We start from the raw sequence: 18,670 nt of genomic DNA, 5'->3' as shown, positions 1-18,670 counted from the left end.
ACTCTAAATTAAAACATACAGTATAGGGGCGCCTGGGTGGCTCAGTCGGTTAAGCGTCCGACTTCGGCTCAGGTCATGATCTCACGGTTCTTGAGTTCAAGCCCCGCGTCAGGCTCTGTGCTGACGGCTCAGAGCCTGGAGCCTGTTTCAGATTCTGTGTCTCCCTCTCTCTGACCCTCCCCCGTTCATGCTCTGTCTCTCTCTGTCTCAAAAATAAATAAATGTTGGGGCGCCTGGGTGGCGCAGTCAGTTAAGCGTCCGACTTCAGCCAGGTCACGATCTCGCAGTCCGTGAGTTCGAGCCCCGCGTCAGGCTCTGGGCTGATGGCTCGGAGCCTGGAGCCTGTTTCCGATTCTGTGTCTCCCTCTCTCTCTGCCCCTCCCCCGTTCATGCTCTGTCTCTCTCTGTCCCAAAAATAAATAAAAAAACGTTGAAAAAAAAAATTTTTTTTTTTTTTAAATAATAAATAAATAAATAAATAAATGTTGAAAAAAACAAACATACAGTATATGGACCTTTTTTTTTTTTTTGCTCCTGATTTGAACAAGCCAACTCTGAAAAAAAAATTATGAGGCAATCAGGGAAATTTAAATAATTTAAATAATAACTAGGTATATAATGATATGCAAGAATCATTGTTAATTTTTTTTAGGTGTAATGATGGTTGCGGTCATATACTTTTAAAAGTCCCTATATTTTAGACACAGTGAAAGAAGCAGTGACAGTTGACAGGGTATGTGAAATTTGTTCAAAATATGCCTTTAAGGAGCACCTGGGTGGCACAGTCAGTTAAGTGCCTGACTATTGATTTTGGCTCAGGTCATGATCTCAAGGATGGTGGGATCAAGAGTCAGGCTCTGCTTTAACAGCATGGAGCCTGCTTGGGTTTCTCTCTCCCTCTCGCTCTCCCTGCCCCTCCCCCGCTTGTGTGCACATGCACACACACTCTCTCTCAAAATAAATAAACTTAAAAAAAAAATAAGCCTTTAAGGAACAAGAGAAGTAGGTGTGGTTATAAATGAAAACAAGATTGGCCATAAACTTGTTGGCCAATCTGTTAAAGCTATTCATATCTGTTAATGCTATTCATTACACTATTTTGTCCGTTTTCATGTATTTGAAAATTCCTGTTTAAAAAAAAAAGTAGTGTAAGAACATGCAAGGCAGAAAAGGAGAAACAGAATAAAAATGTTTTACCACCACATATAATTCATAAACACAGGCACAAATCATTGAACAAATGCCTGGGGAACAAGCCCCAAACTAAGTGAAATTTGTTGGTTCCAACTTTTTAAGAGGAAACTGGAGAAAAATGGTTAACTACATAAAGGCCAGATTTTGTCAGGAGATAATTTTTTTTTTTTAATGTTTATAGGGGCGCCTGGGTGGCGCAGTCGGTTAAGCGTCCGGCTTCAGCCAGGTCACGATCTCGCGGTCCGTGAGTTCGAGCCCCGCGTCAGGCTCTGGGCTGATGGCTCGGAGCCTGGAGCCTGTTTCCGATTCTGTGTCTCCCTCTCTCTCTGCCCCTCCCCCGTTCATGCTCTGTCTCTCTCTGTCCCAAAAATAAATAAAAAAACGTTGAAAAAAAAATTAAAAAAAAAATGTTTATTTATTTATTTTTGAGACAGAGGGAAAACACGTACACAAGCGGGGAAGAGGCAGAGAGAGAGAGGAGGACACAGAATCCGAAACAGGCTTCAGGCTCTGAGCTGTCAGTGTAGAACCTGACACGGGTCTCAAACTAAGGAACCATGAGATCATGACCTGAGCCAAAATCAACAATCAGGCACTTAACCAACTGAGCCACCCAGGGACCTCGAGATAATTACCTTTTAAGTACTTCCTGAAGCATAAAAAGGTACACTATTATTATAAAAAAAAGATAGGACTGCATTCCAGAAGAAATCTCAGACATGGAAAGGGCCTCCCAAAGCTTAAACTGGTAAAACAACAAGAACCACATTTGATGACACTAACTACAGCCCACATTGTTAAAAACTATTAAATGTGAGGGCAGAGAACAGCTGAAGGTGCTTGCTATTTTTCCTTATCAGGCAACAATAGTTTCTGCAGTCAGATATTCCAAGAGAATGCACTCTACTCCTTTAGCTTTTGCAATACGGGTATTTAATTATACAGGAAACAATTTCTCTACTCACCTATATTACTAAAAACTTGCCCTAAGAGAAAAAAAAGACTCAGCTTTCTGAACTTTAAAGCATTTTTAAAAATTTTTCTTTCAAATGTTTATTTTTGAGAGAGAGAAAGAGAAAGAGAGAGAGAGCGTGAGCAGGGGAGGGGCAGAGAGAGAGGGAGACACAGAATCTAAAGCAGGCTCCAGGCTCTAAGCTGTCAGCACAGAGCCCAACAAGGGGCCCAAACTCACAGACTGCGAGATCATGACCTAAGCCGAAGTCGAACACTCAACCAACTGAACCACCCAGGCACCCCTGAACTTTAGAACACTTTTACACAGAATTTGTTTTTTAATTGTCAAAATGTACAAACCTTCAGAAAAGTTCTAATAGTTCAATGAACCCTAGATTTACCATCGTTAACCTCTCTTTCCTTTCTTCCTTCTTCCATTTGCAATTTATTTTCAGGCGTATTTCATCCCTAAAAATTTCAGCATATATCTACCTAAGAACAAGGGCATTCCCCTGCAAAACAATACAATGATCACATTTGGGAACATTAACATTGACTCATTATGATTATTTAATAGAGTCGTATTCCAATGACTCCAGCTGTCTCATTAATGTCTTTCATAGTTGTTTCTTTGTGGGTTTTTTTTTTTTTTTTACGTTTATTTATTTTTGAGACAGAGACACAGCATGAACGGGGGAGGGTCAGAGAGAGAGGGAGACGCAGAATCTGAAACAGGCTCTAGGCTCTGAGCTGTCAGCACAGAGCCCGATGAGGGGCTCGAACTCACGGACCGTGAAATCATGACCTGAGCCGAAGTCGGTCACCCAACCGACTGAGCCACCCAGGCGCCCCTCTTTGCGGTATTTTAAACAACCTTAAAAACAGGTTGCTCCACAACATTAATTAGAATACTAGAAAACGGAAGTATGGAGAACGTCAGGAAACAAGAATTCCAAAGGTGTAAACTCAGCCTACTGCCCACATGCCTGATTTAACTGAATTTAAAAGACTCAGAAGAGCTCAAGGATGCTCAGACTTATACTGACTACAAATGCTTTCATAGAAAATATAATTATGCATCTAATTTTACAAAGTATTTTAACTCCAATGTCTCCAGTAACCACTTTCAAGCTACTTTCCTTGGCAGTCCTAGCCCAACACAACACACAAATTCCACCTTTCTTGGGGCACATGTATGGGTTCCAAGGATTACAAAAACATGATGGGAAAAGCAGGGACCTCACCTCGGCGTGGACAGAGTTGATGTGATACTTGACACCACTCTCTGACACAAATTCTTTTTGACACAGAAGACACTTGTATTTTCCAGCCACAAAGTTTCCCTGTTTTTGAGAGAGAAAGAAAAGGGAATTACTGGTAAATTCAGGAACACATACCTGGGCCATGTGTGGGGATTGTTAGAGATGAAAAGAGGGGATTTTCCTTCAGCAAAGGTAAGAAGGAAGAAAATCCAATACAGCAATATACTTGGGAAAACCAGATTTAGGCAGACTATTACCACTAGAAATCTATCCTAATATAGTTCTGTACATAATACCCCCACCCCCTCAACACAACCTAAAGTATTCCTACTTTTATTATGTAACAAATCACCCTTTTCTATCTTCCCTAGTTTCTGTCACTTCACTTCCAGATTCTCTTGGTTCCTCTTCCCACATGATCAAACTCCTGAAGTTCACCAGAGGCACCAATGTATAATTCTTCCCGCTATAATCCACTGCTCCAAAGAGTGCCTCGCAAATCCAGATTTAGAGGTGTATTGTCCATAATGCCTAGTTTAAGGACTCAGAAACTAAGATCATGATGACAAACTCCTAAGCACTTGTGGCCAGATCTGGGTTGGATGCCTACACTCCCTTGCTGCTTTGAACTGAGATTTCTCTCCCCTCCTGAAGCTCTGAGTGTCCACGGTGCTAATTTTGTGTGAGGAGATATTTCTGAATGGAATTAAAAAGTGGCAGCAGTCCCCATGTCTGTGAGTCAGAGGGCACCTGGGTCAACACAGAAAAGATGCAGTGAGGTGAATATCTGTTTGCCTGACACCCAGGGCTAGAGTCTACCTCCCATCCCCAGAGGCTATATAATTCAGGTGGGATTAGAGGATCTTCATCATCCAGATAAGCACATGTAAACTGATTCTAGAAATTTTAAGGCCCAATAAACAGGGCAGGTCCAGGGCAGGACAGGCTCAGGTAGAAAAAGTTACCTCCCTGATATAGACTCAAAACTAATAATAATACTTTTCCTCCAACTTTTTTAATTGATAAGACTTAAGGCTATGTTGGCTTCTTCTATATCTTGGACATATCAGGACATCCCATCCAATACCAGATCAAGAATCTTTAGGACATAAAAAACTAAACAAGCCTCTGAACTTAACAGTAAACAGGGTGACTAGCTGTTCGCCTAAACTGAATTCTCTTCCATGTCAGACTTTTGTTTGAGAGATCACATTAAGATAAAGCATTCAGAAAGTTACAAACCAAGGTACAAGAGCCCAGGTGAGCCTTAAGGCCTGATACACTACTGTAGACAGCCTCACAACCCTGAAAGAGAGAAGAAGAAATAATGTGAAGATTATACCAAACCTCATCCTTCTCTTAGCAATCTGGCCGTTCACACTGACCAACCCTACATTTAGAGGAAGAAGCCCAATAAATTGTACTACAAACCAAACAGAAAAAAATTCACACACAAGCCACAAAAGGAAAAAGGAAAACCATGAAAAGGTATTTTTTTAAAAAAAGAAGGGCTTAAGATATTCCCTTCCCTGATACTTTTTCTCTGACTTTTAGAGAAACAGAAAATTGCATGGTTGGATTTTTTTTTTTTTTTTTTTTTTTAAATCTGCCTTCTTTAGTATAAATATGTCTCCTGTTTCTGGTAGATATCCTCCTTCCCAAAGTACTGTGTATACAGCTGTGGTGGATTAAAGAAATAATGGAAATTCTCTGCCACTCTTCCCTGTAAGAAGAGGAGTCTATTCACCCTCCCTTTGAATCTGGGTTAACCCTGTGATTCCTTTGACCAATAGAATGCCATGGAAATATTGCTGAACAAATTCTGAAGCTAGGCCTGAGAGATCTACAGCTTTCATCTGCATGTTCTTGGAACACTCTAAGAAGTCAGTTGCCATGTACCCTGCTGGTAACCCACTACAACCTCATGGACAGAGAGGCCATGTGGAGAGCGAAGCTCCCAGCTCAATTAGCTGCACAGAAGCTATCTTGGACGTTCAGATCCCATCTGAGCTTGCAGCTGAATACAACCCATGAGTGATCCCAGCTGACGCCATGTTTAGCAGGAGAAGGCTCTCTGAGCCCTGCCAGAATTACTGATTCACAGAATTCTGAACAAATAAAATAACTAATGTTTTAAGCCACTAAGGTTCAGATAACTTTGTCATGAAGGAATCAGTAACTGAGACAGAAGTTTGATAACCTTGATAAACATTTACTGAAAAAATGAATGAGAAAGAACCACCTGGTTAGGGCACTGAATGCGATGATATTTCTTGATATCTGACTTCCATTTGTGTAGTACTTCCTGGCTGAAGGTAGGAAGCCCAGGGCGAGTATATTTTAACTACAAGACAAGAAATATTTTATTGGAGGAATCCAACTTCCAACCAAAATATCCCAAAAGGTTCATACCCAACTCTTTAGGTTATGTAATTCTGGAGTCTGACAAACATATTTTCATGTGCCAAAAATATTGTAGTATGTAAGACCCTTTAAATACAAATTTATCTGAAACTGGTAAGTATAACTGTCTGTTTTTTAATCTTAGAATAGTTTTGATTTTTAACAGAGGGCAGGAGAGGAGACTTTCAGATATAGCACTTCATCTACAGTTTTAAAAAGCTAGTGACAGAGCATTTACACAGTTAAAATACTCATTACGAAAAAGACAAAGATACAAATATGTACTGTAAAATATAGATATACTCATAAATATGGTACATATATACACATATATATACAACATATGCAACAGAAATATATGTAGATGGGGGAAAAGCTAGAAGGCTATACCTCAAAATGTTAACAGTAGTCCTCTCTGGGTGGTAGAATTTTGAGTAGCTTTAATGATTTTTCCCTGCTTATCTGCATTTCTCCTTTTTCTTCAAAGGTGTCATGTTAATTTTTGGTATTTAAAAAATTCAGGGGCACCTGGGTGGCTCAGTCAATTGAGCATCCGACTTTGGCTCAGGTGGTGATCTCGTGGTTTGTGAGTTCGAGCCCCGTATCAGGCTCTGTGCTGACAGCTCATCAGAGCCTGGAGCCTGCTTTGTATTCTGTCTCCCTTCTGTCTCCCTCTGCCCCTCCCCTGCTCATGCTCTGTCTGTCTCTATTTTCTCTCTCAAAAATAAACATTTAAAAAAAACGCAAACAAAGAAATTAAGGTTCAACCTAAAACAAAGATGTGAGAGAACTTGGGGATGGAACACATGATTTTTACTTATACTGCCCAAGCAAAATTATTCCTCACACTTGCCTTCACATGCTTGACCCAAGTTAGTCTCTCTCTCTCTTTTCTTTAGATTTATTTATTTATTTATTTATTTATTTATTTAGAACCCGACGTGGGGCTCGAACTCACAACCCCAAGATCAAGAGTTACATGCTCCACCAATTGAGCCAGCCAGGTGCTCCTAAGTTAGTCTCTTCTTACAACTACTATAGTGTCCAGAAAAGAGACAGCTAGCACCTGTGGAGACAGTTCTTACAAAGTCCACCACAAGTAATAGCTGTATTTCCAGTGAGTAAACAATCCTCCTGCTTGGAAAATGGAAGTATCTGAAAAGAAGCTGATGCTCTTTCTGAGACAGAAAAACAGAACCAAAACCCAGAGGTAAGAGGAAATAAGGAAGGCAGCCTAAAGGAACTCTGCCAAATCTATAAGAGGAATCAGAGCACAGAGCTGGCTTTATTTATAAGCACCTCCTCTCTTCTGCAGCTAGGGTATACAGGTCCATCTAAAATCCTTTTATAGTGATAAGAGAATATTTGCATAAACTATTATATTCATATAATAAACTATCATGTTTACGCAGCTATAAAAAAAAGAAACGAGGATAATCTCTAAGAACACATATGGAGTGATTTCCAGGATACACTTTTAAGTGAAGTAAAGCAAATTACAAAAGAGTATCTATGTGAGAAAGAAAAAGATGTAAGAAAATATGCATGTATCTGGTCATCTAGCTCATAAAAATACAGGAAGGATAAAGCAGAAACTGAGTGTGGTGGTCTCTGCAGGGAGCAAGGTGGGCACAGGATGGAAACAAAAGGGTATTCAGAATGGGAAAGCTGGGAAGAGGGCAGTGCCCCTTCTATAAGATGACCTTTTGTATAGGGTCTGACTTTTAGAACTATGATAATGTTTCACATACCCCCCAAGAGAAATGACTAGTTTCAATTAAACAGGATGTAGGGGGAACTCAAAATGTAAAGAAAAGTAACACATGAACCTAAGGATTACAAATGAGAAGCATAATGAAGGGAGCGAGGGAGAAAGCCAATCTAAATAACCGTAAAATAATACTTTGAGGGACACCTGGGTGGCTCAGTCAGTGGCGTATCTGACTTTGGCTCAGGTCATGATCTCACAGTTCATGTTAGTGTGGAGCCTGCTTAGAATTCTCTTTCTCTCTCTCTCTCTCCCTCTCTCAAAATAAATAGGTAAGTTAAAAAAATAAAATAAAAGAGTACTTTGACTATATACTGTAAGGCTGAAGATGAAAAGAATGATATACAAATATTCTTCTATAGCTAATAAACCTGTTTTTACAGGGGTATGGCTTAATAATTGTAAAACCACTTTATGTTATATTAGGACTAAGCAAATAAGTAAATATATTACAAACAGTGAGAGCTAGGTTTTCTTACTGTTAGAGAAAGGAGTTACAAATAAGCACAAAGGAAGGCAAGAATGAAACTTGTGGTGTTGGACTGGAAGTGAAGGTATCATGGCTTTAAATATGTATACAGACAGACATAAAAATGAACACAGAGTGTGTGTTTTCATCTACGAGTAGACATACATATATATCCTAGTTCTAGCCACCAAGAGGGCCCAGAAGCAATGACACCCCAGCAGGAATGAGTACACCCAGCATTCAAATCTTGTTTTTTAAGTATATTCTCCAATAAAAGAAACCAGCATTCTTTAGAGAAATGGTTGATTCCAGGGCGGGGGAAGGGAATGCACAAGATGACTCTACAGCACCTTATGTTGTCAAAGAGTACTCAAAAAAATGATAGAAGCATGTCAAAAAGGCACAGGGGCCCACTGCAAAGAGCTCTTGATGGCCAAATCGGGAACAATTTGAGCCAAAAAATGAATAATAATAGCACTGGATTATACACCTACAATAAAATATCCATGAGTCCATACTGATATAAATAGATTAAGAGAAAAAAAGGACGTATTTTCTCACAGAATTTCAATTAATAATTTATGGAAGAAGTAATGGAAACACAAACCATCATTAGGCAAACAACCATAATAATAACTGTTGCAGGCAAGAGTCACTGACGGATGCTACAGCAAGTGGGCAGAGGTATGATAAGACACAGGGTAGTTGCACAGTGTCACTATCCCAACAAAATGTTCACTAATTACAAAGAGGAAAACTGTAATTTTGCCTTGGAGAAAACTGGACAATACACCCTAATCAAGTGATCAAAGTTATCACTGGTAAAAAAGACACATCAACATCATATACCTCCTAATATGGTACATTGAGAAAGGCAAACACTGCTTCAGTGGTAATCTTGACAAAAACATATAACTTTCAATCTAATCTTGAGCAAACACTAGACAAATCCATATTAGGGATATTCCACAAAACAACGAGCCTGTTCTCTTCAAAAGTGTCAAGAGCACAAAAGATCAATAAAGCCAGAAGGATGATAACAGATGGGAAGAGACCAAGGAGACTCAGTAAAGAGAATTAAATGTGAGATCTTGATGGGATCCTATGTTATTGGTTATGTAAGATGTTGGCATTAGGGGAAGCCAGGTAAAGAGCATATGGGAACTCTGTACTCTGTACTAATTTTGCAATGACTCAGTAAGTCTAAAATTATTTCCAAATAAAAAGATTTTTGAAAAAGGAATATAGGGGTGTCTTGGTGGCTCAGTCAGTTAAGCTTCTGACTCTTGATTTCAGCTCAGGTCATGGTCTCACGGTTTGTGAGTTCGAGTCCTGTGTTGGATTCTGTCTCTCCCTCTCTCTGCCCTTGCCCTGCTTATGTGCTCTCTCTCTCAAAATAAATGGAAACATTTAAAAGAAAGAAATATATATTTGTGAAACAAGAAAAAATATTTATTGGTCTCTGCCCTCAGTTCCTGCTAATACTCAGTCTCTGAACCTGGTTCCTGATAGAGAGTTCCTAAAACACCTACTAATTTTCTGAGTAATACCAGTATTTGGACAGAGTTCATAAATCCCTTGGAATTTCCTGGGTGATAGGAGTATCTTTTGTTTTGATGAGGTAATACTCTGTGGGCTCCTCGGTGGGCTAGCCACTGGCAAAACCAAGCCTTGATTAGAAGCTTTGAACTTTCAGACACATTCCCCATTCTCTAGAGAGGGAAAGGGGCTAGGGATAGTTAATCAATCATGCCTATGTGATGAAGCCTCTATAAAAGTCCCAAAATTATGGGGTTCAGAGAGTATATATATGTGCCAAGAGGGTGATACACCTCCAACTCCACAGGGATAGGAGCTCCTATGCTGGGGACTCTTCTAGACCTCACTCTGTATTTCTTCATCTGGTTGTTCATCTGCAGATTTTATTATATCCTTTATAACAAACCAGTAAACACGTTGCCCTGAGTTCTGTGAGCCATGCTAGCAAATTACCTAAACCAGGGAGGGGAGCATGGGAACTCCAATTTTTAGCCCAGTCAGTCAGAAGTACAGATGACAACCTGGGACTTGTGACTGGCACCTGAAATTGGAACAGTGTCAGGACTGAATTAAATTGTAGGACACGCAGATGGTGTTAGAAAATTAGTCTGTGTGGGAAAAACCCACACATCTGGTGTCAGAAGTGTTAAGTGTGTAGTAGTATGTGAGTAAAAGAAAACACAAGAGTTTTTCCTAGACCATATTGCTTGTATTTGCATTAAAAAACACTGGAAGGACACACAAGAAACCGGTAAGAATGGCTACCATGGATACAGGCTAGAACAAGGATGGGGTGAGAGTGAGATATCTCAATGTTTATTATCATTTTGACTTCTGAACAAGAATATATTATCTATTCCAATTAAATTTTTAGTTTAAAACAAAACAAAATAATAACGCCTTTAACCTACACAATGTCAAACTATAAAACTGATGATTTTAGGAGAGTATCTGCTAGATAAGACTAGCAAACCTTATCAATCAGTTAACAAATATTTATGTCTAATTCCCTACACCGATCAACACAGTGAAAGCAAACGGACTACAATATCATAAGATACATACCACTGTACAAAATTCACATTTAAACTGAAATTTAGATAACCACATACTTTAGCCTGTGGCAGTAAAAAAGTAGCAATGAGTCTGAAACAAAAAAGGATGCTCTGATACTCAAGAACAGGATCCAACTCCTTGGACACCAGTAGGACTGGTTTTTAGACCAAATAAAAGGTATCCACTTCCACGAATTGACATTTTCTTATAATATATGACATTCCCCTCATGAGTCAAAGCCCTAGGCCAAATCTAAACTATCTTTCTTGATACCATGGAGAGTAATAGGTCCTTAGCTCTAACCTTAATCTTTACTCGTATATCCTCCCAAGCCCTTCCCATGACTACCCCATAGTCATATACTCCTTATCTCCTCTTGGCCAAATATGTTCCTTTGGTCTATGATCTATTTTAAACCAAAGGCTTCTAAGCTACATTCTATAACCCTGAGAAGTACACTTGGGGCCATGGAAGGAATGATAAAAGTATCAAGGAGAAGGCCAAGTAGGCAAAGTTTTGGGCTCACTACCCCTAGTTACATACAGAAACTCCATTTTTAATTTTTTTTTTAATATTTATTTTTGAGAGAGAGAGAGACAGACAGAGCATGAGCAGGGGAGGGGCAGAGAGAGAATGAGACACAGAATCCGAAGCAGCTCCAAGCTCTGAGCTATCAGCAGATAGCCCAACATGGGACTCAAGCTCACAAACTACAAGATCATGACCTTGGCTGAAGTTGGACACTTACCCAGCTGAACCACCTAGGCACCCCAGCGACTCTATTTTAAGTTATTCTACATATTGGTGTTTTATATAATTTTCATTTGGGAAAAAAAAGTGGGTGGGGAGAGGAGTTCTGTTGCTAGAAAAACAAACTGAAATCCTTTATCTAAACTAAATATAAACTACTACATACAAATTAACAAAGTGGAAACAGAGACTAACAAAAGACTAACAAAAAACTAACAAAGTGGAAACAAAGACTAACAAAAAAGACGAATCTGGAATTCGGATTCCCTCCAGAAGCAGTTCAAAATTAAGAGGGTTCCTTAAGGAACTTCTGAAACAGACGGTCTCTCTAGGACCCATATGGATCCAAACACTGAAGCTGGATCAGACATACTCCATCTCTAAGAATTAAGAAGCAACATACTGATAAAGAAATTGTAGTTTATATACACAATGGAGTACTATGTGGCAATGAGGAAGAATGAAATATGGCCCTTTGTAACAAGGTGGACGGAACTGGAAAGTGTTATGCTAAGTGAAATAAGCCATACAGAGAAAGACAGATACCATGTTTTCACTCTTATGTGGATCCTGAGAAACTTAACAGGAACCCATGGGGAGGGGAAGGAAAAAAAAAAAAAGAGAGGTTAGAGTGGGAGAGAGCCAAAGCATAAGAGACTCTTAAAAAATGAGAACAAACTGAGGGCTAAAGGGGGGTGGGAGGGAGGGGAGGGTGGGTGATGGGTATTGAAGAGGGCATCTTTTGGGATGCACTGGGTGTTGTATGGAAACCAATCTGACAATAAATTTCATATATTTTTTAAAAAATAAAATAAATTAATTAATTAATTTAAAAAAAAAGAAGCAACATACTGTTTATCATGTACTCAAGTGCATTTACTTTTCCGTATGTACTAAGCACAACATCAGACATGGTTCAAAATTAATGCAAGTTTCTACTTTACCTTCCGGTCATCAGGCACCAAATCCTGAAGCACCTTCCTCTTAGGCCATTCCTTGGCCAGTTCAGCAGAAGCCAGCTCCTGCAGGTGGTACACAGCTATCTTGGCAGAACGCCTCTGAACTCGACCCCCACTCTTTGGCTCCAGGCTCATCTCCTTTAAGCACTCTGGCTGTCCTGACTCTGGAAAGAATGAGATCTGCAAGAATGAGACATAGCAAAACACAGGCCTGAGAAGTGGCTTCCATCAAAGCCAATGATTAAGGGCTATCCTTCCTGCTCTAAGTATCAAAAGCTCTTCACTGGCTTGCTAACCACTAGCATAAAGCTCTACCACCTTCATGCGTATTTTGCGGATATAAAAAATTTCTTAGAGTAAAGTCTGTTCTATTTTAATAAGTAAAGGTCAAGACATAGCCATGTGCAAAGACATGAACCTCAACCCATTCCTACCTCATACTACCTATAAAAATTAACTCAAAACGAAATGTAAACCATGTAACTATAAAACTTCTAGAAGAAACAAAGGGAGGACATTTTTGTAATCCTAGGTGTAATGGTTTTTTGATGTGTCACCCTGGCTAGGCTACAGTCATCAGTTATTCAATTAAACGCTAATCTATGTGCTGCTGTGAAGGACTTTGTAGATCTAATTAAAGTCCAGAATCAGTTGACTTTAAGTAAGAGAGGTGTGACAGAAGAAAAGGCAGGAGAGATTCAGAGTGTGAGAGAGACTCGATACTGCTGCTGACTTGAAGAGGAAGGGACCACAAGCCAGGGAACATAGATGGCCTTCAGAACCCGAGAACAACTCTCGGCCTACAGCAACCAAGGAAATGAGGTCCTACAACTAACTGCATGGAACTCAAGTCTTAATTTTAACGAGCCTCAAAACAGATTCTCCCCTTGAGCCTCCAAAAAGGAACAGTCCTACTGACACTTTGATGCCAGCCTGGTGAGGTCCTACACAGGGGAGCCAGCTGAGCTGTGCTATCCCTGGACTTCGGGCCTAATACACTGAAACAATACAGTTGTGTTATTTAGGCCATTAATTCTGTGGTGATTTTTTTAAAATGTCTTATTTTCTGAGAGAGAGACAAGAGTGTGAGTGGGGAAGGGGCAGAGAGAGAGGAAGACACAGAATCAGAAGCAGGCTCCAGGCTCTGTGCTGACAGCTCAGATGCAGCACTGGAACCCAAGAACTGTGAGATCATGACCTGAGCCAAAGTCAGACACTCAACCGACTGAGCCACCCAGGCCCCCTTGTGATTTTTTATAGCAGCAATAGAAAATCGGGTTGGGGGGTGCCTGGGTGGCTCAGTTCATGATCTCACAGTTCATGAGTTCAAGCCCCGTATCTGGCCCTGTGCTGACAGCTCAGAGCCTGGAGCTTGTTTCAGATTCTGTGTCTCCCTCTCTTGCTCTCTCTGCCCCTCCGCCACTCACACTCTGTCTCTCTCAAAAATAAATAAAAACATTAAAAAAAAAAAAAAGAAATGAAAAGAAAACTGGGTTGGGCAAAGAGATATTAGAAACAAAAACAAAAAAAGCATTACCCATAAAAGGAAAAAATGATAAATCGAACTTAAGAACTATGCTCTTTGAAAAACACTATAGGGGTTCCTGGGCGTCTCAGTCGGTTGGGCATCTATCTGACTCTTGATATCAGCTCAGGTCATGATCTCACAGCTGTGAGATCAAGCCCCACATCAAGCTCCACACTAAGCAGAGCCTGCTTGGGCTTCTCTCTCTCCCTCTCCCCCTCCCTTGCTTGGGTGCTCTCTCTCCCTCTCAAGATAAATAAACTTATAAAAAAATTTAGAACGCTGTAAATAAATGAAAAGACAAACTATAGACTGGGAGAAAATATTTGCAAAACATGTATCTGATGAAGGGCTTCTGTCCAAAATATATAAAAAACTCAGAATATCCTCAAAACTTCCTAGTAAGACAACAAAACTCCAATAATAAAGGATTTCAATGGCCACTTCAAAAAAGAAGACACTTCACTAACAACTGACATTGCCAATAAACAAATGAAAAGATGGTCAATGTCATTAGTCACTAGGGAGATGCAAATTTAAACTTCAGTGAAATACCACTGCATACCTAATAGAATGGACTAAGAAAAAAATGAAATTAACAACAGCAAATCCTAACAAGGATACAAAGCAACTGGAATTCTCATATTTTACTAGTGAGAATGCAAAATGGTACAGCCACACTGAAAAGGAGTTTGGCAGTTTCTCATAAAGTTAAACATACATTTATCATATGACCTAGCTATCCCATTCCTAAGTATTTACCCAAGAGAAATTAAAATTTATTTTCACACAAAAGCCTTTTATGTGAATGTTTATAGTAACTTTATTCATAATTGCCAAAATATGGGAACAACCCAAATGTTCTTCAACTGATGAATGGATAAAGAAACTGTGAAACATCCATACAATGGAATCCTAGACAGAAATAAAAAGAAATAAATTAATGATACATGCAACACATGGATGAGTCTCAAATGTATTATGCTAAGTGAAAGAAGCCAGACTCAAAAGGAAGGCTACATATGGTATGACTCCATTTATAGGACATTGTGAAAAAAGCAAAACTATAGGGACAGAAAATAAATCAGTGGTCAAATCGTTCTATATCTTGATTGTGCTGGTGACTACATGACTATGTATTTGTCAAAACTCATAACTGCACACTAAAAAGGGTGAATATATTGGGGCGCCTAGGTGGCTCAGGCGGTTAAGCGTCCAACCTCGGCTCAAGTCATGATCTCACAGTTCATCGGTTTGAGCCCCGCATCAGGCTCTGTGCTGACAGCTCAGAGCCTGGAGCCTGCTTCGGATTCTGTGCCTCCCTCTCTCTCTCCGCCCACCCCCCCATACTGTCTTCGCTCTCAAAAAATAAACATTAAAAAAAATAAAAAATTAAAAAATTAAAAGGGTGAATATTAATTATCATATGTAAATTATACCTTGAAATTGAATTCTAAAAAGAAACATGAGGTGGGGGAAGCCTAGAAATGTAATCAAGGGGGAAAAAAATCAAGACAAAAAAATTGGAATGGAAGAACCAGCCGGACAGAAATTTCCACAAAATTTCTAGCTAAATCGGAATGCCTTAAGCTTTAAAAGTATAATAATGAGTTTACTTCTGCACAGATTACACGCTGAACTTTGATTTCTCTAACCTAATTACGTTCAAAAGGCAGAAATAAGAGAACCAAGGAAAAATAAGGAAAGGAAAACAAAAGCATTCAAAGATTAAAAGGGGATACAAATAAGGAACAGCGGATGTATGGGAAGATGTCGGAGTAAGGAGTCCCCAAAAAACAGATCCCCAAACAGGGTCTGGAAAGTAATCAGTACTCACAGGCCCATGCTCTGACCTCAGGTGATACGCAAGTCCAGCCTTCGATTTATATGGCTTTCCACAGTGGTGACATTTCAGGGTCATCTCCTCCAGCTCTGCAGCCCCTTTGCCACATTTTCTGACATGGTACAGATATCCCATGATGCTGGTGAAGCTACTAGAGCAACTCTGAACACAGGAGAAAGGCCTGAACTATAATCTTACATCTTTTGACATGATTTCTCAATTTCTCAACAGCCACAAAGCATTCAACCACCACCTCACGTAAATAGATCCTCTGGTATCACTAGACCCTCTCCAACACTTCCCATTGGCACAACCTTTCCTTGGCCCTTGTGCCTGGCCGAACGCCTGTCCTGTCCACTACCAACCGTGACAGTCAATCAGTTTAGTTGGCATTCAGTAAACTGGATCTGTGTGTCTCCCCTGTGGCAGAGCTTCCTCTCTGGTCTGTGACTCGACTCCACCCCAGTATCATACACCCAGCAATGGCAAAGCTCCTCACAGTGAGAATACTAAGATCCTTTTCATCACACTAAAAAAGGATGGTAAAGAAACTCCTTTGAACAAAGGGAAAGAGGGGGGAAATAAGTTTGTGGAGATGAGAAAAAAAATAAAGAGCTACTAATGAATTCAAAACAGCTGGAAAAGCAGGAGCCACTCTTACGCTGTAAGATGACACAGAACCAGGTCTACAAGAGAGAAGAAATGGAACAAAATAACAGAAAGACATTGATTCAAGACTCCAGGCAGAAGGAGACACTGTCCCTGGGCTCTTACCTCGCGCATGCACCTGAGCTTTCCCAGTCTCTTTAAAACTGTTCGGAGCCGCTCTCTCTCACTTGGTTCGTCTATTTCATCTCCAGCCTTCAAAATGGGCTAGAAAGCAAGACAAGCAAACAAGCAGATGATTCATGGAAAAGACAGATACAGAAAAAAATTGTATCATAGGAGAATCAAGGACTGGACTAGCACCTAAGCCGATGCCCATGAAGCTTAGTTATCTGACTCCTGGCTTTCTCCATCTTCTCCTAGACAGACAAGGAAGCAAATGTAATGCAAATAAGAGCTCAGAGCCTCTATCTTCCAGGAGACGAACCTCTGGGGCTAACCTAAACACACAAATACCCACCACAAAGGTTTCATGTGCATGACTCTTCTATCAAAAAGGTATTCTTACTCACACCCCTATAAAGCCCCAGAGCCTTAGACACCTCCACTGGGTTATCCGCACTCATCTAAGTAAAGACATCCAAACACACACAGGCTCATACAGGACAGAAGATACTCTTACCAAGCTATTATGATTTGCCATCACGTGATACTTCATCCCTGCCAGTGAACGAAGTTGTTTCCCACAGTGATGACAAGTAAACATTTCCTACAGGAAGAAATACTGCTCAGTGTCAGGTTGTTCAACAGAGAAACAGAATGTAACAAAGTCCTACCCGGATGCTCTCGTCTGTGTCTCCTTTATTTCCAAAACCCAAAGAATCTCAAAACCCCACAACCTCAGTGTCACATCCTCAAGGGTAAAGAAGTAAAAGTAACTCATTTTTAAAGGAGTAAGAATTACCATTTACTGAGCGCCAACATTTGCCGAGTAACGGGGTGGGCACTCAGCATGTATTATTTCTTTCTTATCCCCTCAGGGACTACATAAAATTATTTGTATAATTTGTAAGATAAATGAGAAAAACAAGGTCCACACATAAAAAGCTAAATGACACAACCAGTAAGTGGCTAAATGAAGATTCAAACCCAAGTCTGTCAGACTCTAAAGCCTCTGTTTTCCTTGTAACACAATGCTGCTGCTTCTCCACAGTAATCAGCACACTGACACAGCGATAGTTGTCTGAGGTATGGGAAAAGGTCATAACCCTTATGAAACGCCACAAAATCTCTAACCTGTTTGCAGGTCTCCATGTGTTTCTTTAAGCCCTCTATGGTCTTCCTCCCCACCGCCTGGCAGGTAGGACAGGAGACACTGCCTTTATCCACGATTTCTAGGTACCATTGTTCCTCCAAACTGCCTACAAAGCAGAGAAAGAAACACTTCATAATTTGCAGAATTCTCTAGAAACAGAAAACGTATTCCTGGAATTTAGTAAAAGTATCATTTTTTTTCCTTCCTGGGGAAAAGACTCTTTCTAGAAGTAATTTTTTTTCAGACAATGAGGAGTTTCTGATACTCCTACTCAGTCCTCCACGACGAAAACCATCTGAGAACCATTCAAAAGCCCAGCAGCTTAAAGAACTGGGCAACATTTTTTTTTCTAGCTTTACTGAGGTATAACCAACAATGGGCAACATTTTCACAGCAGCATATAATAATGGGATACTTAGATATATAACAGCCAATTTCCTGTTTCCTGTGTGTCTGAAGATGTTCTTAAATGTTTTTATCCCCATTTAGTCTCCATGAAAATTCTGACTACCTTCATTATCCCTATTTAGAAACAAGGTAACTAAAGCCTGCAGAAGTTAACTAGATGAAGGCAGACCAGAAAATGAGTTAAAAGCCAAAACTTAAAGGAGGGTCTGACTGGCCTCCAAACCCATACCCTTAATAACTGCCTCCTTAAAGAAACTCTTTGTAACATCACTCCTTGACCAACAACAACAACAACAAACAGAGTGCGAGACCTTGATACCCCAAAGCTTCCAACAGAAAACATACCTGCTGCGTAAGCTGGTGGTTCCTTCCGAATACGACGAGCCTGGGATTTAGGATTAGGTTGAGTTTTAGGCCGTTGCTTCCTCCCTGACACAAGACAGAAACTTGAAGCCCAACATATCACCTTTGCTATCCAATCTGTTACTATCAAAATTTCCTCCCATCTCTTCTCAACACCCTATGTCCCACTCCCTCAACCAACCGTCTCCCTTAAGTTATGACAGGGTCCCTCTCTCTCTGCCCCTCCCCCATTTGTGCTCTGTCTCTCTCTGTCTCT

The 18,670-nt window shown here is 40.1% G+C and overlaps 1 protein-coding gene across 1 annotated transcript; it reads right to left on the bottom strand.

The window, feature by feature from the left end:
• Positions 1-1,600: 1,600 nt before the first annotated feature.
• On the bottom strand, positions 1,601-18,571 carry LOC125916733 (zinc finger protein 512-like; the record flags this gene model as incomplete). The annotated part of the gene is made up of 9 exons (XM_049623033.1): positions 1,601-3,491; positions 4,653-4,715; positions 5,653-5,754; positions 12,340-12,534; positions 15,717-15,884; positions 16,497-16,595; positions 17,011-17,097; positions 17,625-17,749; positions 18,397-18,571. Coding segments are annotated over 9 exons (1,347 nt in total), but the record flags the coding sequence as incomplete, so codon positions are not given.
• Positions 18,572-18,670: the final 99 nt, after the last annotated feature.

Source organism: Panthera uncia, unplaced genomic scaffold (genome assembly GCF_023721935.1).
Source record: "Panthera uncia isolate 11264 unplaced genomic scaffold, Puncia_PCG_1.0 HiC_scaffold_1054, whole genome shotgun sequence".
NCBI lineage: Eukaryota > Metazoa > Chordata > Mammalia > Carnivora > Felidae > Panthera > Panthera uncia.
Note: the sequence above shows the minus strand (reverse complement) of the source record. Positions and strands in the feature narration are given on the sequence as shown.